The 22500-nt window shown below is 43.4% G+C and overlaps 3 protein-coding genes across 3 annotated transcripts in view; 2 read left to right on the top strand and 1 right to left on the bottom strand.

Moving 5' to 3' along the window:
• The window catches only part of LOC309485647 (uncharacterized protein), a gene marked incomplete at both ends in the record, with an annotated part of 5910 nt that extends 4442 nt beyond the window's left edge, over positions 1–1468 (bottom strand). The window contains one exon of the mRNA XM_082152578.1: positions 1412–1468. Within this exon, the coding sequence (XP_082008704.1) occupies positions 1412–1468 (57 nt within the window). The remainder of the gene's footprint in view (positions 1–1411) is intronic.
• Positions 1–22500, top strand: part of LOC309484873 (uncharacterized protein) — a 126246-nt gene that overhangs the window by 53040 nt on the left and 50706 nt on the right. The window lies entirely within an intron of this gene.
• chatb (choline O-acetyltransferase b) overlaps positions 7911–22500 on the top strand; it is a 16838-nt gene continuing 2248 nt past the window's right edge. Inside the window, exons 1-13 of the mRNA XM_082151332.1 lie at positions 7911–8237; positions 8638–8756; positions 9400–9453; positions 9535–9670; positions 10202–10394; positions 14000–14169; positions 14415–14515; positions 14728–14856; positions 14977–15099; positions 15179–15320; positions 15416–15478; positions 15588–15725; positions 20897–22500. The exon at positions 20897–22500 is cut by the window's right edge and continues 2248 nt beyond it. Of these exons, the coding sequence (XP_082007458.1) occupies positions 8115–8237; positions 8638–8756; positions 9400–9453; positions 9535–9670; positions 10202–10394; positions 14000–14169; positions 14415–14515; positions 14728–14856; positions 14977–15099; positions 15179–15320; positions 15416–15478; positions 15588–15725; positions 20897–21127 (1722 nt within the window). The 5' untranslated portion in view covers positions 7911–8114 and the 3' untranslated portion in view covers positions 21128–22500. The remainder of the gene's footprint in view (positions 8238–8637; positions 8757–9399; positions 9454–9534; positions 9671–10201; positions 10395–13999; positions 14170–14414; positions 14516–14727; positions 14857–14976; positions 15100–15178; positions 15321–15415; positions 15479–15587; positions 15726–20896) is intronic.

The following is a 22500-nucleotide window of genomic DNA, read 5'->3' as shown; positions in this document are numbered from 1 at the left end:
TGAGATAAGAATACAATTAAGCATTTTAAAGCTACACTGTGTTCTTTTTTAAGTTGATTCTTAGTGTAGCTCACAGTGTAGCTTTAAAGTAAGTTTTAAACTGGACTGGAAGTGAACGCCGCAGCTCTTTGTATTTTTCTGAACAGAAGAAATGTTACAAATTAGCTTTTAAAAAATAAAAGCTTTGCAGATAAATAAACCATATAAAATATATGGAATAAGATGAAATTTATTTAAGTATAACTATTTTTAAAGTTAGTTTTAATCTTTTAAACACCATGTTGAAATGAGACTCTGTTTGACGATGTCCTTTTCCTCGATGAGTTTAACCCTAACCCTGTTGTTAAATTAAATAAAAACATTAAAAAATATATATATGAGATAAGAGATAAGAATACAATTATCAACTATAAGTATTTTAATCTAATACACAACGTTATACTGCCTTACATAGATAAATAAACCATAAAATAGTGAATAATAGTTCATATTATTTGAAATAAGACGTTCAATTATCAAGTATTTTAAAGTTAGTTTTAAACATGTGTTGAAGTGAACTGACCATCGGTGAAATTAGGAGGTCTTTTTGTCTCTGGTTAAAATCATAGATCCTTGAATTTCTGAGCAGAAGATGTTTGCTCTCCGTTTGCTAAACTGAGAATGAAGATTGTTTCCAGTCACAGGCCCTCCCCTTCCTCTCTGTGTTGTTATGTATTAGCATTTGCAGTGTGTTTCAGGAAAACATCAAGCTATTAAAAGATAGGCCAGTCTCCTGGTGTTTTACAAAGACCACACTGTCTCCTATCATAAAATCTCCTGATCTGAAGCATTCCTGTCTGTCAGGGAGACCCCAAAATCTGCCCATTCTGACTCCTCGACCCTGACCTGTGAGATCAGTGTAATTAGATGTTTATACCAGTGTCTTCAGGGAAAAGTCAGGGATCAAAACAAAAGAGCCAGGAAGTTACACTTGATAAAGCCTACTCTTATCCAGTGATTGTTACTGTAAATCGTCCTCTTCCCGGGGAGCGCTCCCCCATCCTGTTGTTCTTGGAGAACGCGTGAAAGAAAGATGAAACCCAAAAATGACACCTCGATTCTGACGCCTTTAGAAGATCTGATTTCTTTTTCTAACCCTAACCCTAAGAACACATCATTAGAACACCCTTTGACTTTATGAATACACATAAATGACCGCTTAATGATTTTTTATATTTTCGTGCATTTATTTAAAGACTACATGTACCATAATATAAACTGTGTATCTTAACTATATAGTGACAGAGCTGTGTGTTTGAGCTAAACTGGTGTGACAGTCACAGCGATGGGGGATCATAGACATGATGATACTGTAACTGTATATTCTGCCTGTACACACACACACACACACACACTCACAGAAAACTCTCACGGTCAGCTCGTAATAATTCCAGTGGTACTGGTGGTTTTCCGCAGGATATTCGAGCATGTCTTTGCGTCATCACGTCACATCTGTCCATATAAAGAAGAGTCTCGGCTAGTCGGCTATATTGAGTGTAAGGATGTTGGTGGTGGAGTGACAACTGGAGACTCACCCGTTGTAAAACGAGAAAGACTTCGGACTTGAGAGAAATAAAGAGACTGCGACCGGCCCATGCGAAAACAAGGACAAATATCGGAAGGGCATTAAATCTAGTCACGCAATGCTGATGTTGTTAACATTAACAATTTGAGAACAAAGTATAATTTGATATTGATAAGCAATCGTTAGATTTAATCAGCACGATTTACTGCAATGCTTTTTCCCCTCATTTGGGCAGAACAAATATGGATGTTACTTACTTGTTCAGACAACATTTTCCGGTGAAAATTCTTATGTTGGTCATATTTTCAAAAAGTGGAATCTGTGATTGCGAATGACAGGATCCACACTGGCGCGGTGACTGACAGTCGTACATTCTCCTCAAAACATTGGATTCATCCGCGCTGTGCCGTGCCGAGGCACAACTGTTCAGGGAATCTGTATTAATGAGTCTACTCCTCCTGGATACTGTTATAAGCATGAGCCCCGTCTGATTGGTCGTGGCGGAGGTGTTGCAACCATTTATAAAGATATTCTAAATGTTACTCAGAAAACGGGTTATAAGTTTATTTCATTTGAAGTACTTGTACTAAATGTTACGCTCTTAGATGTTAGAAAAACATCCCTATTATCTCTAGCCTTGGCTACCGTATATAGACCGCCAGGGCCTTACGCTGATTTCCTAAAAGAGTTTGCAGATTTTCTCTCAGACCTATTAGTCAATGTCGATAAAGCATTAATTGTTGGAGATTTTAACATACACGTAGATAATCCAAATGATGCGTTAGGGGCTGCGTTTACAGATTTATTAAATTCATTTGGGGTCAAGCAAAACGTCACCGGACCAACACATCGTCTTAATCATACACTCGATTTAATTATATCACATGGAACCGAGCCAACCGATATAGATATCATTCCACAAAGTGATGAAGTCACTGATCACTACATGGTAACTTGCATATTACGTACTGCTGTAATATGTCATGCGGCGTCGCGTTATCAACCAGGCAGAACAATCCTCCCATCCACCATAGATCATTTCTCAAATTGCTTATCTAATCTGTCTCAGCTGCTGCCTGAACCCAAACAAACAGATGAACTAGAAGAACTAACTAGCACTATGAGCACCATTCTCTCTAGAACATTGGAATTAAAATAAAAAAAAACCTATTAAATTAAAAAAGGTCAGAGAGAAAAATAAAGCACCATGGTATAACAATACTACGCATGTTTTAAAGAGAGAAACACGTATTTTAGAGCGTAAATGGAAACAAACTAATTTAGAGGTCTTTAGAATCGCGTGGAAAGACTGTATGTCACGTTATAAAAAGGCCCTAAAAGCGGCCAGGGCTGAGCACCTCCGCAAACTAATAGAAAACAACCAAAACAATGCAAGGTTTTTATTTAACACCGTGGCTAGACTAACAAATAAACAGACGTCACCCGAACAAAATATCCCGTTACAGTTCAGTAGTAATGATTTCATGAACTTCTTCACTGAGAAAATAGAAAGCATCAGAACCACAATTGTAAACGTTCAATCTTCAATCGCGCCTTATAATTCAGCTTCAATTATCACCCCGAAAGAACAATTACAGTGCTTTACAACTATAGAACAAAAAGAGTTAAATAAACTTATCACTTCATCTAAAACAACAACATGTTTATTAGATCCTATACCAACTAAACTACTGAAAGAAGTGTTACCTGTAGTGGAAGAGCCTCTCCTCAATATTATTAACTCGTCTTTATCTCTAGGTCATGTTCCAAGAACATTTAAACTGGCAGTTATAAAACCTCTCATTAAGAAACCACAATTAGATCATAATAATCTAGCAAATTATAGACCCATTTCAAATCTTCCATTTATGTCTAAAATATTAGAAAAAGTGGTGTCCGCTCAACTGGGCTCTTTCTTGCAACAAAATGATATCTATGAAAAGTTTCAGTCTGGATTCAGACCGCATCATAGCACTGAAACTGCTCTCGTTAAAATCACAAATGATTTACTTTTAGCTTCTGACCAAGGCTGTATCTCAATACTAGTTTTACTTGATCTTAGTGCTGCGTTCGATACTATAGATCATACATTAATCTTAGATCGACTACAAAATTATACTGGTGTTCAAGGACAAGCACTAAGCTGGTTCAAATCATACCTATCTGACCGCTACCATTTTGTCTATTTAAATGGAGAAAAATCGATCATAACTCCAGTAAACTATGGAGTGCCGCAGGGATCTGTGTTAGGCCCTCTGTTATTTTCCATATATATGATGCCACTTGGAAATATTATAAGGAAACATGGAATTAGTTTCCATTGTTATGCTGATGACACTCAAATATATATTTCATCACGGCCGGATGAAAACGCTAAATTTTCCAAATTGACAGGGTGTGTTAAAGATATAAAAGATTGGATGACGCGTAATTTTCTTTTATTAAATCCAGACAAGACAGAGGTAATACTTATCGGTTCAAAAAACCGCCCACAAAACCTCACACAATACAACTTTAACATCATAGGATGTCCTGTTACTTTATCCTCTACAGTAAAAGACCTGGGTGTTATACTCGATTGCAACCTGTCTTTTGAAAATCATATTTCATATGTTACAAAAACAGCCTTTTTCCACCTTAGAAACATTGCTAAGCTACGTAATATGCTATCAGTTTCTGATGCAGAAAAGTTAGTTCATGCATTCATGACCTCGAGACTGGATTACTGTAATGCTTTATTAGCTGGGTGTCCTGCATCCTCAATAAACAAGCTACAGTTAGTCCAAAATGCCGCCGCTAGAGTTCTTACGAGATCAAGAAAATATGATCATATAACACCGATTTTATCATCACTGCATTGGTTACCTATAAAGCTCTGTATTAATTATAAGATATTGCTACTGACTTATAAAGCCCTAAACGGCTTAGCTCCAGTCTATTTAACGGATCTTCTATCGCCCTATAATCCATCGCACTCTTTAAGATCACTAAATTCAAGGCTTTTGGTCATACCTAGGATATCCAGAACCACCAAAGGAGGGAGAGCATTTTCACATTTGGCTCCAAAACTCTGGAATAGTCTTCCTGATACTGTTCGTTGCTCAGACTCGCTCTCCCAGTTTAAAACTAGATTAAAGTCGCATCTCTTCAGCCAGGCATTCATATAATCCTACAGTTCAAACTACAATCCGGCCTCTAGCTCATAAATGCCAGAGGAGAACTGGCCCCCGACTGAGCCTGGGTTCTCCCAAGGTTTTTTTTTTTTCTCCATTAGGTCACCTGATGGAGTTTTAGGACACCATTAGGTCACTTGATGGAGTTTTTCGGTTCCTTGCCACTGTTGCCTTTGGCTTGCTCAGTTGGGGATATTTTGGGGATATTTAATCTAATTTTATCAATCAATAAATTCCTCTTGAAACAAACTTTGTTGTATTATTTTAATTTAATACTGTGAAGCTGCTTTGATACAATATGTATTGTGAAAAGCACTATACAAATAAACTTGACTTGACTTGACAACGCACATAAAGTTGATAATTCCGCGAATAACTGCAATTGCAGATTTCGAACAGAGATGGCGACAAAGAGGAAAAACTGCGGACTGCAGCTTTAAATAAATAAGTTGGCAAAAAAAAAAAATATATATATATATATATATATATAAACACCTTACATTTAAAGAGCGCTGAAGAAGTGGTTGTTTATGCAATGATAAAAAACAATCCAAAAAGCAAATAGTTTAAGTGGTCATAAACAAAACAGCCCCAGATCCTCAGGGATAAACTGTGAACTGAAGCTTCAGACGCTCAAAGACGAGCGGCGTTACAGGCCAGATGTCTCAATATATGTAAAGTTAGTCTGCTTTCCAGAGGTGTATTCCTACTTAATTCACTATCAAAACATTTCAAATTGCCGCATTTCTGCAATATATGGCCTACTTATCTTATTTCTACAAATTTCAACGGGATAAATATAGAGTTAACACACGATGAAACAAGTGAATAATGCGACCAAATACGTCTGACACAATGTTTTTAAGAAAAGCAGTGTTTAAAATACAGATGATTTTTCTTTTGACAAACACATGTTTTAAATTATAACCCGTGGGGTTTAACATCCAATAAGTAGTAATTTATGCAAAGGCGAATTAATTTTAAAAAAGACAGCAACAATACAAATAGTTTAAGTCGTCATAAACAAAACACACCCAGATCCTCCTATAGTTGTAGTAAACATTTACAATATGTAAATAGATTGTGTCAGATGTGTTAGAGTGCCTGGACCACATTATTGTGAGGCAATCACATTTGAGGAATAATGTGATTTATATAATTTCCCCCCACTAGCGGATGACAGCGTTTACATCTTGTTTCTTTGCACAGTGTTTAGATGAAGACTACGCTTTGAGCTCTGTCAAACATGTTCATATAGGGTTTAATGAACAAATACAGCACAAGTCTGTCTACGAAGCTCACAAGACACATAATAGGCCCAACATGAAAGTGAGTCTTGAGGTTATTCTGATACACATACGACTGTTACATTTAAAACAAACCCATCAATTAAGTTACGCATTACGAGTCAAGGTGTCGCAGACACACAATCTGTCATGTTTGTCTTCACAATTTGTGCTTCTTTAAGGAAAACAGTTTTGTCAGTTTTGTCCCTCATCAGCAGAATACCAAATGATATCTGTTTCCTATGTAATGTTAGTGAACTCGAGGTCTTCTCGTCTTCTATTTGTTCATATACGATAGCATTCACATGAATTTGCTTGATGTAATAACCTCGAATGCTGTGTATTATATCCATATCTGTGTTACACAACATATTTTCAACAGTAGACAAGCTGTTTGAGTTGAGTTTAAGCATTGGTAAGTGTCAACATGCATGTGAAAAGACCATGTTACAGCAAAACCACTGTTTGTAGAACGATATTGTAATGTATCGAGTTTTTGCCTCTGGTTTAGTGTTACTCGACATTATCTCGGTGTTTCTGGCTATATGTTTATTTGGTTTTGTTTAACCGTGATCCAATTTTCACACAATTTTCATTACAGATGTAATATGGTTTATTCAGAATTTCGACGGGTAGGATTATATACAAGCGGTACATTGTGTTTTAATTTCACTATAGATGCAATTTAATAAACGCTTCAGGGACTGAACTTTAACATTTTAATCTTTGGTAAAAGTTAACTTAAAGTCTGCACAAAAAGAAATTCCATCCTATCTGTTCTTTCTAAATGCATATTATGGATCTATTGCGAACAATTCAGGCACATGTTTTGACCGTGTAATGTTTAATCAAAATTTTGTTGGAAAATCAAAAATATATGGTGGATTTTCTTAACTTTTTATGTCAACAGGCTCTACGTAACGGGGTTATGTGGCATTTAATTAACATTGTTTATTTCAGGAGACTTAAGTTTATTACATAAGGTTAATTCAAGGCCATTTAGTAGAATCAGGTTAACATTCTTAATTTTGTCCAAAACTATTAAGTTCAATTATCCCCAAAAATTATATCAAACAAAAATTTAAACAAATAATCCAGTTGTTTAATTGATTCATTTATTTAGTGAATGCGTTCAACAATTTTACAACTTTTTACAAATGGTATCTAAGAAAACCTTTTACAAAATCTTCACTCCGTAAAGACTCTTAATGTTAGGCATTTGCTAGAAAACGGTTATGTTACATCCAATGCATGCCTGAAGTAGTTGTTGTTGTTTTTATTATCATTAAAACCACTTTAATTGTTGTTAGCGCGTCCTCACCCAAGCACACGGTCTACACTTCACCACAACAGTAACATCCAAAAACACTAACATATCAGAAACTCTTTTAAATATAAACATAAAAGAACATTAATCATTAACAAGTCACCAATTTTTTATCATGATGAAAAAAACACATAAAATAAAGTTTTATTTCAAATGTACACCCCTATCCAGTCCTGTGCAAAGCATGATGGGAAGGGGAAATCCTGTTCCTAGTTTTCTATATTGCTATTTTAACACAACTCATTTATGTAATCTCAACTCAAATGGATTAAGTAAAATGGTTGAAAAGAATCGTGTTGGATTAACTTAAGTAAATTGAACAAGCATCAAATGTTATTTTTGGTCTACTTAACAGAAACATGTTCTTTCAACATGAAAATATTGAGTTAAGCCAAACGCAACTGTTTCAAGTCAGTTTACTTCATCCATTTGAGTTGAGATTACATGAGTAGTGTTAAATCTCAAATGCTATCATTCATAAATCTGAATAATATTTCAAGAAATACTGTGTTTCTGAATATATATTCAAAATAATATTTTTGACCAGCAGGAAATTATTTTACAATCTTTTCTCCGTTTGTCTTAAAGCTATTCCTATTAATTATTAAAGAGAGAGAGATGAACACCAGAAGATCAGAGAGACGCTGAACAATTATCACTCATTAATATCTCCTGTAATATCTCCTCTTCTGTAGACGCTGCCGAAACTGCCGGTCCCGGATCTGAGGCTCACGCTGGACTCTTACCTGAGATCCGTGAAACACATGGTGTCCGAGACACAGTTCGGGAAAACCAGAGCCGCGGTGGAGGCGTTCGGGAGAGCGGGAGGAGTCGGAGAGACACTGCAGGAACAGTTGAGAGAGAAGAGAGAGAACACTGACAACTGGGTACACACACACACACACACACACACACACTATCACACACTGATCTATCACACACTCACTCACACAACACACACACACACTGCTGATCTATCACACACTCACTCACACAACACACACACTGCTGATCTATCACACACTCACTCACACATCTATTATTACAGTCGCATTAACACTGAAGGGTCACCAGTCGCTGATCGGTGGATATTGATCGTCCGCCAGGATCTTCACGGCTGATAATGTGACAGCTCTTGATAAATAATAGCGCTTTATTAAAATTATGTTTGATTGTGTCTCTCTGTATCTTCAGGCCTGAAGCGGTTCAGGTTCATTAGCGCTCATTAACTGATGAACTGACGAGTGTGTGTGTGTGTGTGTGTGTGTGTGTGTGTGTGTGTGTCAGGTGTACGACGTGTGGCTGGAGGACATGTATCTGAAGAACAGACTCGCTCTGCCAGTGAACTCCAGTCCGGCGCTGGTTTTTCCCAAACAACCCTTCAGAGACTATAGAGACTCTCTCGTGTGAGTAAATAAACAGCACACATTAATTCACACACACACACACACACACACACACACACACACACACACACACACACACACACACACACACACACACACACACACACACACACAACCCCCCACCACCAACACCACCACCACACACACACACACACACACACACACACACACACTCACACTCACACTCTCACAACCCCCCCCCACCACCACCACCACCACCACCACCACACACACACACTCTCACAAACCCCCACCACCACCACCACCACCACACACACACACACACACACACACACACACACACAGACTCACACAACCCCCCACCACCACCACCACCACACACACACACACACACACACACACACACAGACTCACACAACCCCCCACCACCACCACCACCACCACACACACACACACACACACACACACACACACACACACACAGACTCACACAACCCCCCACCACCACCACCACCTCCACCACACACACACACACACACACACACACACACACACTCCCAGTGGGTCAGTAATGAGTGAGTAGATGGTGGGGTTTGGAGGGTTCGATGTCTCGCTCTGCCTGTTTGGATCTGGTGTAAATAAACAGATGTGACTCTGATGTTTGTCTCTTGTGTTTGTACAGATTTGCTGCTCATCTCATTCTGGGTGTTTCTCAGTACAAGACTGTGGTGGACGGGTAACTCTTCACTGACTTCAGCAGAGCGTGACGAGTGTGTGTGTGTCAGCAGGGTGTGACGAGTGTGTGTGTGTGTTGCAGGAAGACTCTGCTGGATGCTCATCTCTGCATGGATCAGTACCAGCGTCTCTTCAGCTCCTCCAGACGGGCCGGACTCCAGCGGGACACACTCGTCACAGCGGACGGAGCGCACATCATCGTGACCTGCAGGAATCAGGTGTGTGTGTTTCTGTCGTGTTACACCTGTGTTTGTTTGCTGAGATGACAGTCAAGAAAAGGCCATAGTTGGTCCTGATTCTGCCAGAATCTCTGAAGGACATCAGTCACCTTTCATCTGATCCAGTTAATCACAGTCCAACCGAGAGAGGCTCTTAAATTAGCAGCAGTCCGTCGACACACTCTTCAGCATCACAGCGACTCTCTCTCTGCAGACGTCCAGCTGGGTGACCGAGCGCCGCGGGCCTGAGGGTCGTTTACCTGGAAATGAGTCCCTAATGAGGTCCGGTCAGAAAACTCAATAACCCAATCAGAGAAGTGGAGCCGCGGGGAGCCGCTGTGTGTGTTCGTCACGCTGAGATCACGACTGCACTAGACCTGCAGTTTCACTGAACAAACAATAACACTGTGCTAGTTAGTTAACATCCAATAAAATACAATGCTAACTGTTCTTTAATTAGCATATAGGCATCAGCATCAGTCCTTCTCTAGAGAAGTGCAGGATAAACCTGTGTCTCATTCATGTTCTCAGTTCTTCGTGCTGAACCTGACAGAAGGATCCTGCCGACTGAACGAGGCTGATCTTCAGGCTCAGCTGCAGTGGATCTACGAGCAGACGCGAGCGCAGACGGCGCAGACGCGAGCACAGACGCAGCCAGCCGTGGGACTGCTGACCGCCTACGGACGGACGGATTGGGCTTCAGCCAGAGAACAGCTGCTCAAAGGTCCAACGCAACACTGCACAAGCCGCGTTTCCACTGTCGGGCCAAAAGCGAGCTTCTAGTGTGTGCTAGGCCAGTCCCGTTTCCACTGTCGGGCCAAAAGCGAGCTTCTAGCGTGTGCTAGGCCAGTCCCGTTCCGTTTCCAGGGTCGGACCAAAAGCGAGCTTCTAGTGTGTGCCAGTCCAGTCCCGTTTCCACTGTCGGGCCAAAAGCGAGCTTCTAGTGTGTGCTAGGCCAGTCCCGTTTCCACTGTCGGGCCAAAAGCGAGCTTCTAGCGTGTGCTAGGCCAGTCCCGTTCCGTTTCCAGGGTCGGACCAAAAGCGAGCTTCTAGTGTGTGCCAGTCCAGTCCCGTTTCCACTGTCGGGCCAAAAGCGAGCTTCTAGTGTGTGCTAGGCCAGTCCCGTTTCCACTGTCGGACCAAAAGCGAGCTGCTAGCGTGTGCCAGTCCAGTCCCGTTTCCACTGTCGGACCAAAAGCAAGCTTCTAGTGTGTGCTAGGCCAGTCCCGTTTCCACTGTCGGGCCAAAAGCGAGCTTCTAGCGTGTGCTAGGCCAGTCCCGTTTCCACTGTCGGGCCAAAAGCGAGCTGCCAGCGTGTGCTAGGCCAGTCCTGTTTCCACTGTCGGACCAAAAGCGAGCTTCTAGTGTGTGCCAGTCCAGTCCCGTTTCCACTGTCGGGCCAAAAGCGAGCTTCTAGTGTGTGCTAGGCCAGTCCCGTTTCCACTGTCGGACCAAAAGTGAGCTGCTAGCGTGTGCCAGTCCAGTCCCGTTTCCACTGTCGGACCAAAAGCGAGCTTCTAGCGTGTGCTAGGCCAGTCCCGTTTCCACTGTCGGACCAAAAGCGAGCTGCTAGCGTGTGCCAGTCCAGTCCCGTTTCCACTGTCGGACCAAAAGCAAGCTTCTAGCGTGTGCTAGGCCAGTCCCGTTTCCACTGTCGGACCAAAAGCGAGCTGCTAGTGTGTGCTAGGCCAGTCCCGTTTCCACTGTCGGACCAAAAGCGAGCTGCTGGCGTGTGCTAGGCCAGTCCCGTTTCCACTGTCGGACCAAAAGCGAGCTTCTAGTGTGTGCTAGGCCAGTCCCGTTTCCACTGTCGGACCAAAAGCGAGCTGCTGGCGTGTGCTAGGCCAGTCCCGTTTCCACTGTCGGGCCAAAAGCGAGCTGCTAGCGTGTGCCAGTCCAGTCCCGTTTCCACTGTTGGGCCAAAAGCGAGCTGCTAGTGTGTGCCAGGCCAGTCCCGTTTCCACTGTCGGGCCAAAAGCGAGCTGCTAGCGTGTGCCAGTCCAGTCCCGTTTCCACTGTTGGGCCAAAAGCGAGCTGCTAGTGTGTGCCAGGCCAGTCCCGTTTCCACTGTCGGGCCAAAAGCGAGCTGCTAGCGTGTGCCAGGCCAGTCCCGTTTCCACTGTCGGGCCAAAAGCGAGCTGCTAGCGTGTGCCAGTCCAGTCCCGTTTCCACTGTCGGGCCAAAAGCGAGCTGCTAGCGTGTGCCAGGCCAGTCCCGTTTCCACTGTCGGGCCAAAAGCGAGCTGCTAGCGTGTGCCAGGCCAGTCCCGTTTCCACTGTCGGGCCAAAAGCGAGCTGCTAGCGTGTGCCAGTCCAGTCCCGTTTCCACTGTCGGGCCAAAAGCGAGCTGCTAGCGTGTGCCAGGCCAGTCGCGTTTCCACTGTCGGGCCAAAAGCGAGCTGCTAGCGTGTGCCAGTCCAGTCGCGTTTCCACTGTCACTTCCGGGGCTTGACCGGGCCTCGTCGGGCTTCCTCTGGGCCAACGGCCAGGGTTTTTTGGGCTGCCGAATCCCTTGGTCCAAAGCGGGCCGGATCGGGCTTGAGGGGTGATTACGAACAGAGGAGGAGTTTACCTGAGTCAGGAGACGACAGCGCCGAATGATTCCATATACCAGCTAACATCAGCATTAAAGACTTTTAACATCATTTTAGCTCAAAACTCACTTTCATGTTTGAATACACCCTGTTTGTGGATTCTGATCACTGTATAAGGCAGAAATATTTATACGCGATGCAAAAGACTATGCATGCTAACCCATTACCATAGGAAACATGGTAAATATGACCGCATGAAGAAATCAGACAACTTATATAGGCTATCACAATCATGTTTTTATTTTATCTGTCAGTATGTCTAGTCTCTTTATGCCGGACTGTCTGATATCATATTTAGCTTCGCATTTGTCATAAAATAAAGCAACTCCGGTTTTTCAAGAGCTTCCTCTGTTTCTCTGACTGAAAATATAACCGTATTATTTGGGAGATAGTGCTAAACCTCCTCAGGTCGTATTTTCGGAGGCATATTTGTAGAAATTATCATTCTTTCTAAATTTGATGTAAACGTATGTCCTGAAGCTGTGACTACAAATAAACAGAAACAGACGTGAATGAATAAGTAGGTAAGTGTGTCCTGTGAAATAACGGTAAACCCCTTTATTTCTGTGTGACTAATGTCCAATCTTGACAAAGTTAATTCATTATGGTCCATAATACCTGTGGTAAAACATCGATGCTTGGGTTTTAAATCTTCAAGTAAACAACAAAAAGGCCAGCATACGGTCGCTTTTATCATGTTCGTTTTGCGATCTCGCTAGTTTCCAGTGATGTATTTCTGATTAGTCTTCAGATAAAACTTCCATTTGTTGGAAGTGATGGGTGTGTGTGACATTGTTCCAGAGAGGCGTGTTAGGGTGTGTTTTAGTGAAGCGCTGTGGAGCTTCAGGCCCGACGGTGGAAACGCAGCAGGTTTTGGACTCGGTGCTCCAGGTCCTGTTTAAGCCCTGCTCGCACTGGCCCAACAGTGGAAACGCAGCAGGTTTTGGACTCGGTGCTCCAGGTCCTGTTTAAGCCCTGCTCGCACTGGCCCAACAGTGGAAACGCAGCAGGTTTTGGGCTCGGTGCTCCAGGTCCTGTTTAAGCCCTGCTCGCACTGGCCCGACAGTGGAAACGTGACAGGTTTTGGACTCTGTGCTCCAGGTCCTGTTTAAGCCCTGCTCGCACTGGCCCGACGGTGGAAATGCAGCAGGTTTTGGACTCTGTGCTCCAGGTCCTGTTTAAGCCCTGCTCGCACTGGCCCGACAGTGGAAATGCAGCAGGTTTTGGACTCGGTGCTCCAGGTCCTGTTTAAGCCCTGCTCGCACTGGCCCGACGGTGGAAATGCAGCAGGTTTTGGACTCTGTGCTCCAGGTCCTGTTTAAGCCCTGCTCGCACTGGCCCGACAGTGGAAATGCAGCAGGTTTTGGACTCGGTGCTCCAGGTCCTGTTAAAGTCCTGCTCGCACTGGCCCGACAGTGGAAACGCGGCAGGTTTTGGGCTCGGTGCTCCAGGTCCTGTTAAAGCCCTGCTCGCACTGGCCCGACAGTGGAAACGCGGCAGGTTTTGGACTCGGTGCTCCAGGTCCTGTTTAAGCCCTGCTCGCACTGGCCCGACAGTGGAAACGCGGCTATGGACACGGTGGTTTTAGCTAGAAACACAGTGAACTCTCAGGTTACTTTCATTGCTTTTGCAAAATTTCACAGCTAACCAGAAGGAAACTGAAACTGAAATCCAGTTTCCCATGATCCTGTGCATGACAGACATGCATTTCAACTTGTGTAAAATCTGACACACAGATGCAGTGAACAGAGAGTCAGTGGAGCTGATGGAGAGCTGCATGTGTGTGGTGTGCCTGGATGATCCCGCGGGACTCGAGCCCAGCGACGCCAACAGAGCTTCACTGATGCTGCACGGCGGAGGACAGCAGAAGAACGGGGCGAACCGCTGGTACGACAAAACCCTGCAGGTACAACTATCACAGAGAGGACTCTAAAGCTGCTGATGTTTCAGACACTCTGGTCTGTCAGTCTAATGTTCAGAGCCAAACACTGTGACTCAAGAGTCTGTTTGCGGGAAGAGTCACAACTTTGGCTTGTTTTGCAGTTGTGTTTGTTTGTTGACACACTTCCTCTCCAAAAGCTGCATGAACATCAATAGACCGAGTTATGGAAGCATTGAGGATGTGATGGAAGTTTGTGTGTTTTGTTTCAGTTTGTGATTGGTGCCGATGGAGTGTGTGGGGTTGTGTGTGAGCACTCGCCGCTGGAGGGCATCGTTCTGGTGCAGTGTGCTGAACACGTCCTGAAACACATGTAAGTCATCAACAGTCAACCAGATCATTTACTAACTCAAGATCTGTAACTCAAGAAGGAAGTGGAGATTCTACAGAAGATTCTCTTTTGACTTTCTTCTATTTATTTCTAATTATGTTTAAAACATATTTCAGCCAGGTGATGCAACAACAACTTAAATGAATTAACTCATTAATGAAAGGTTATGAATGAACTCTCTCTCTTCTCTGCAGACGGAGCAGCTCCTGTAAGCCGATCTCCGGTCGGAGCGCGTCTGAACTTCCTCATCCACGCAGATTAGTGTGGAAATGTTCTGCTGGGATCCAGAGTGCGCTGGCCTCCGCCGCTGATCACCTGCAGAGGTGAGGAAAACACACACACACACACACCCGTGGAAAGAGACTATCGAAGACTCATTCAGTTTATATAATCTCAAGCATCAGCACTGGTTTGACTGACACTGGTCCTTCACCCCCCTCTAGACTTGTGAGGAATCTGGACATGAATGTTTTCACATTCACGGCTCACGGGAAGGAGTTGATCAAGCAGCAGAAGATGAGTCCCGATGCGTACATACAGCTGGCCCTACAGCTGGCCTTCTACAGGTACAGATGCTCCTGTTTACCTCTCTCTGCTGGACTGTCCTGACCTCGTCTCGCTGTGTGTGTGTGTGTGTGTGTGCAGATCTCACAGAAGGCCCGTCTCCACCTACGAGAGCGCTTCACTCCGCCGCTTCCGACAGGGACGCGTGGACAACATCCGCTCGGCGACTCCTGAGGCACTGGCGTTCACCAAGGCAATGACGGACGGCAGAACATCCACTCAGGTCACACATGTTTCCTTCCATTACAGCATCGTCTCTCCTTTACTTTCTGCCATAAACAGAACAATATCTGGCATTAAACTCACACTTCATTCCAGGACACCGAGAAGATGGAGAAACTGCGAGCGGCTGTAGAATCTCAGACAAAAATCACAGCTCTGGTGAGTTACTACTTGAGTTACTTGTTTGCTAAAGTAACTCAGATAATTTTATGTAAATATAAAATTAAAGTGTATTGTGATGCCGTAAGTGGCGGTCGCTCGCCCGCAGGTCGTCGCAGGGATGGGGACGGACAATCACTTACTAGGACTACGAGAAATGGCCAAAGAGATGAAAATGGAGATGCCAGACATTTTCTCTGATGAAACGTACCACATCAGTAACCATTTCATCCTGTCAACCAGTCAGGTAAGAGAAGCACACTATATAAACACAACACAATACAACTTTATTGTCGCCCGTAATTGAAACAGTCTTTGTCCTCTAACAGTCCCGTATGAACAAAACATATTTGATGTGAGAATGAGCCACTGAATGATCAGAATCAAGCGTTTCAGGTGTTTTTGGGGGCTTGGGAAATGTTGTAATATACAGCGCATCCGGAAAATATTGACAGCACTTCACTTTTTCACAATTTGTTATGTTACAGCCTTATTCCAAAATGGATTCAATTCATTATTTTCCTCAAAATTCTACAAACAATACCCCATAATGACAATGTGAAAGAAGTTTGTTTAAAATCTTTGCAAAAAATAAACAATAAAAAACGAAAAACATCACATGTACTTAAGTATTCACAGCCTTTGCTCAATACTTGGCACCAATTACAGCCTCAAGTCTTTTTGACTATGATGCTGCAAGCTTGGCATACCTATTTTTGGGCAGTTTCTGCCATTAAAAACCTCTCAAGCTCCATCAGGTTGGATGGGGTGCACAGCCATTTTCAGATCTCTCCAGAGATGTTCAATCAGTTTTGAGTCTGGGCTCTGGCTGGGCCACTCAAGGACATTCCCAGAGTTGTCCCGTAGCCAGTCCTTTGTTATCTTGGCTGTGTGCTGATTAATATCAATAATATTAATATCTTTAGGATCTGTCATAATGTCCCCAGATTGGGATTTCACTGCAGGAATATTAGCAAACTTTTCACTTTTGCGTAATCTCAAAGCTAAAAGGTGACTTGGTCTACTCCCCTGAAAATAGTAATTCTGCCTGGATCTTTGAATCAAAAATTCTGCCCTGGATCTCAGTAATGAGTTGAGTTCAGTCCTAACCGCCATAATTTTGCTGAGTGTATTGTCCGAAAAAAATCGTTGATTATCTCTTGTCAAGTTCTGAAGCTGGAATTCCAGTTCAACTATCTTTTTGTGTCGCTTTTTCTGGAGGAAAGAGGTATATGAAATTGAGTTATTCCTTATAAAGCCTTTAACCGCATTCCAAAGTGTTCGAGGATCGTCCACTGAGCCTCGATTAATTTCAATAAACTCAGCAAACCTTTCTCTGAACTGACTGCAAAAGTTTCCATCCTGTAACAGCTTAGAGTTAAATCGCCATCTAGGGGCCCAAGATGGCCGAGGGACCAAAGATAAACTACACAAATTACCATCATGATCAGATAGCGATAGGGAGCAAATATCTGCATTTTGAGCAGCTGAAAATAAAGAAGTAGAAATAAAAATATAGTCAATTCGTGAATAGGTTTTATGAGGGCCAGAGAAGAAAGTGAAAGACCTAGTAGAAGGGTTTAGTAATCGCCAAATATCCACCAGTGAGGATGAGGTTGCACATTGCCGTAATCTATCAGAACAAAGAGCTTGAGAGTGTGATTCCTTTGACCGAGATCTATCTAAAGTATGGGACATTACAGAATTCATATCTGCACCCATTACAATTTCAAAGTCGGAAAATTTCAAGAGATAAACTGAGAGTAAAGAGAAGAAAGCAGGGTCAGGAGTACATGGAGCGTAAACTGAAAGAAACACGATATTCCTATTCTCCACAGCTGTTTTTATGTGCGTTACTCTACCATCCAAATCACAGCCTTTATCCAGAATAGTGATATTTAAAGTCCTCCGCACTAAAACTAGGACACCTTTAGTTTTAGTATCTGTAGATGAATGAGATACCACTTCATAAAACGTATTATTGCACATGCGTACATCCTCCTCTTTCAAATGGGATTCCTGAACTAACGCTATATCAATCTTTCTTCTTCGCAAAAAATCTAAAAAAACTTGTGCGTTTGTTTGGACCGTTTAGGCCATTTATATTGCAACTCAAAATATTAAGCTCAGTCATGAGTATCCAATTGAAATGCTGCTTGATAAAACGAAGTACATCTTAGAAAATGAAACCATTTGAGTCTACCATCAAACCACCCCCCACCCTTCCCATTACCATTTGGAGAAACATAACCATATTCCTATAAACTATGGCGGCTCAAACCAAGAACAAACCTTGATCCGCCAACCCCCCTTAATACGATCCGTGGCGTCAACAGAAGCCTGCACATTACTGAGGCACCAACATTGGCCCAGTGCTAGCATAATGGCTAGCAAGTACATAATAATAATAATAATAATAATAAAAAAAAAAAATTAAAAAAAAAATATATATATATATATAAATAAATAATAATTATATAATAATAATAGTAATAATTACAATAATACACATTTAGCTATATGAAAAAAAAAAAAAAGGAAAAAAAAAAGAAAGAAATGTCACACAACCCGGTAAGAAATACATTACTGAGAGTTTAGCCTTTCAAAAATTATGGCGTACAAAATAAAGTGAGGTGAAATCTATGAAATAACAGTCACCTTGAATGTTAGAACTTAGAGCATCTCAGCAAATGACCAGCCGAAGTTCAGCGGGGGTTAGTGGCTAACTGGCAACCGAGAAAGTGTCTTGCTTCCTCTGGGGAATACAGCATCTTTGGTTCGCCTTGATTGAGAATGACCTTCAGCGTAGCAGGATAAAGGAGAAAATTCTGGATGCCAGCTTCCCTCATTTCCCTCCGAATTGGTGCAAACGCACTTCTTCTTTTTGCAGTCATAGGAGAAAAGTCAGGAAAGAAGGACAGCGCTGCTCCGTCGCTTGTTTTCACCGGGGCATGCAGTCTAGCAGCCCGCAGAATGAGCTCCCTGTCCGTGAACCGCAAAAATTTAAAGAGAAAGACTCGTGGTTTAGTGCGATCTGAGGTAGCCTTTGTATACACGCGATGTGCTCGTTCCACTTCAATCTCTCTTCCCGCCAGAGAAGGCAACCATGTCGACAGAGATCTTTTCAAAAAGCCCATGGGGTCGTCTTTTTCAGATCTTTCAGGCAATCCAACCAGACGAAGATTGCTGCGCCTGTTACGGTCTTGTAAATCCACCACCTGTTGTTCAAGCGCGGCTAATCGCACATCGTGATCTGCGACTACTTTCTTTTGTTCACGCATCTCACCTGTGAGAAGATCGAGTTTAGAGCATAGCGACTGGACAACTGACAAATTCACTCCGCATCGCCGTCAGCTCGGTTTTTAAAATGTCCTCAAAGCGTGCAACAGTGTTGGCCATTTTGTCAACCGTATCACTCGTGGTCGGTGCCTTGGATCTCTTCTTAATCGGTGAAGATGACGGTGACAATTCTTGCTGTTTCCGATTGTGTGACATCTGGCAAAGTACAATTATTGAATAAAACTTAAAATAAAACAAAAAAAATCGGTAAAAAAGGGGCCAATTGTACGGAGCTCTACTCAAGTACGACAGGGTTCATGAGCACGTCACGTGACTCCCTTCAGATGCCTTTTGGCAAACTCCAGGCGAGCTGTCATGTGTCTTTTACTGAGGAGTGGCTTCCGTCTGATTGGTGCAGTGCTGCAGAGATGTTTGTTCTTCTGGAAGGTTCTCAGGCATGATTGGTGGAGAGCTGCAGAGATGGTTGTTCTTCTGGAAGGTTCTCAGGCCTGATTGGTGGAGAGCTGCAGAGATGGTTGTTCTTCTGTAAGGTTCTCAGGCCTGATTGGTGGAGAGCTGCAGAGATGGTTGTTCTTCTGGAAGGTTCTCCACTCTCCACAGAGAAACGCTGGAGCTCTGTCAGAGTGACCATCGGGTTATGGGTCTCCTCCCTGACTGAGGCCCTTCTCCCCCGATCGCTCAGCTCTAGGACGAGTCCTGCTGGTTCCACACTTCTTCCATTTACGGATGATGGAGGCCACTGTGCTCATGGGGACCTTCAACGCTGCAGAAATGGGTCTGTACCCTTCCCCAGATCTGTGCCTCAATACAATCCTGTCTCAGAGGTCTATAGACAATTCCTTGGACTTCATGGCTTGGTTTGTGCTCTGACATGCACTGTTAACTGTGGGACCTTATATAGACAGGTGTGTGCCTTTCCAAATCATGTCCAATCAACTGAATTTACCACAGGTGGACTCCAATCCAGTTGTAGAAACATCTGAAGGATGATCAGTGGAAACCGGATGAACCTGAGCTCAATTCTGAATGTCATGGCAAAGGCTGTGAATACTTATGTCTTACTGTAATGCCTTATTAGCTGGTTGTCCTGCATCCTCAATAAACAAGCTACAGTTAGTCCAAAATGCCGCCGCTAGAGTTCTTACGAGATCAAGAAAATATGATCATATAACACCGATTTTATCATCACTGCATTGGTTACCTATAAAGTTCCGTATTAATTACAAGGTATTGTTACTGACTTATAAAGCCCTAAACGGCTTAGCTCCAGTCTATTTAACGGATCTTCTATCGCCCTATAATCCATCGCGCTCTTTAAGATCACTAAATTCAAGGCTTTTGGTCATACCTAGGATATCCAGAACCACCAAAGGAGGGAGAGCATTTTCACATTTGGCTCCAAAACTCTGGAATAGTCTTCCTGATACTGTTCGTTGCTCAGACTCGCTCTCCCAGTTTAAAACTAGATTAAAGTCGCATCTCTTCAGCCAGGCATTCATATAATCCCACAGTTCAAACTACAATCCGGCCTCTAGCTCATAAATGCCAGAGGAGAACTGGCCCCCGACTGAGCCTGGGTTCTCCCAAGGTTTTTTTTTTTTCTCCATTAGGTCACCTGATGGAGTTTTAGGACACCATTAGGTCACTTGATGGAGTTTTTCGGTTCCTTGCCACTGTTGCCTTTGGCTTGCTCAGTTGGGGATATTTTGGGGATATTTAATTTAATTTTATCAATCAATAAATTCCTCTTGAAACAAACTTTGTTGTATTATTTAAATTTAATACTGTGAAGCTGCTTTGATACAATCTGTATTGTGAAAAGCGCTATACAAATAAACTTGACTTGACTTGACTTGACTTGACTTATGTACATGTGATTTTTTTGTTTTTTGTTTTTAATAAATTTGCAAAGATTTCAAACAAACTTCTTTCACATTGTCATTATGGGGAATTGTTTTTAGAATTTTAAGGAAAATAAATACAATAAATTCAATCCATTTTGGAATACGGCTGTAACATAACAAAATGTGGAAAAAGTTAAGCACTATGAATACTTTCCGGATGCACTATATATATATATATATATATGTGTGTGCTGTATGATGTTTGTCCCTCCAGGTTCCCACGACAGAGGAGATGTTTTGTTGCTATGGTCCAGTGGTTGCCGACGGTTACGGCGTATGCTACAACCCGCAGGCCGACCACATGCTGTTCTGTGTGTCCAGTTTCAGAGAGAGCACAGAAACATGTTCAGGGCTGTTGGTGCGCGAGCTGGATGCCGGGCTGAGGGACATGATGCACCTGTGCATGAAACACAGCGACCGCAGACAACAGCGTCAGACCGTCTGAGACGTCAGTGAAGAACAACAGAGGCAGCGCTTCATTCAGGAAGATCGATTCAGAGCAGATTCACACTGATAAACAGGAGAATAACAGCTGTAGTAAAACTCAAACAACAGCACTTCGCTTGATGACTGTAATTTAAATAATATTCGTCACCACTGGACAGACGTGCAACTAGAGCTCACTTTACAGACATTTATGTTGAAAATGTCATTTTACACATTCAGGTTAGACAAAGTTTTACTGAAATTAAAACTTTAGTGTAAGTTCTGCCGGGAAGACTCAATTGTTACGTCACTTATTACCTTCTCATCTATCCAATCGTGTTCTAATACTTGTAGTATAAAAGATCGGACTTACACATGTCTGAGTTCGCAGATGCTGTTCATTCTGAGTTCATCCACACCTCACACCTCCATCCTCCCCACCACCACCAGGATGGTCCCTGTCCATACCTCCCCGGGGGTCTCTCACTCTCACTCTAACACCGACCCATACCTCCCCGGGGGTCTCTCACTCTCACTCTAACTCTGTCCATACCTTCCCTGGGGTCTTTCACTCTAACTCTGTCCATACCTCCCCGGGGGTCTCTCGCTCTAACTCTATCCCTGACCCATAACTCCCCGGGGGTCTCTCGCTCTAACTCTAACTCTGACCCATACCTCCCCGGGGGTCTCTCACTCTAACTCTAACTCTGACCCATACCTCCCCGGGGGTCTCTCACTCTAACTCTAACTCTGACCCATACCTCCCCGGGGGTCTCTCACTCTAACTCTAACTCTGACCCATACCTCCCCGGGGGTCTCTCACTCTAACTCTATCCCTGACCCATACCTCCCCGGGGGTCTCTCACTCTAACTCTATCCCTGACCCATACCTCCCCGGGGGTCTCTCACTCTAACTCTGACCCATACCTCCCCAGGGGTCTCTCACTCTAACTCTAACCCATACCTCCCCAGGGGTCTCTCACTCTCGCTCTAACCCTGACCCATACCTCCCCGGGGGTCTCTCACTCTAACCCTGACCCATACCTCCCCAGGGGTCTCTCACTCTCGCTCTAACCCTGACCCATACCTCCCCGGGGGTCTCTCACTCTAACCCTGACCCTGACCCATACCTCTCCGGGGGTCTCTCACTCTAACCCTGACCCTGACCCATACCTCCCCGGGGGTCTCTCACTCTAACCCTGACCCTGACCCATACCTCTCCGGGGGTCTCTCACTCTAACCCTGACCCATACCTCCCCGGGGGTCTATCACTCTAACCCTGACCCATACCTCTCCGGGGGGTCGGCTGCGCCCCTGCCTTCGATTTCAGGCAGGATATGCAGAATCTGTACCCTCGGATTGCGAGCTATGGACGTGGCCTACGCCAAATAA

The sequence above is a fragment of the Leuciscus leuciscus genome (assembly GCF_965113295.1).
Source record: "Leuciscus leuciscus genome assembly, chromosome: 21".
Taxonomy (NCBI): domain Eukaryota; kingdom Metazoa; phylum Chordata; class Actinopteri; order Cypriniformes; family Leuciscidae; genus Leuciscus; species Leuciscus leuciscus.
Note: the sequence above shows the minus strand (reverse complement) of the source record. Positions and strands in the feature narration are given on the sequence as shown.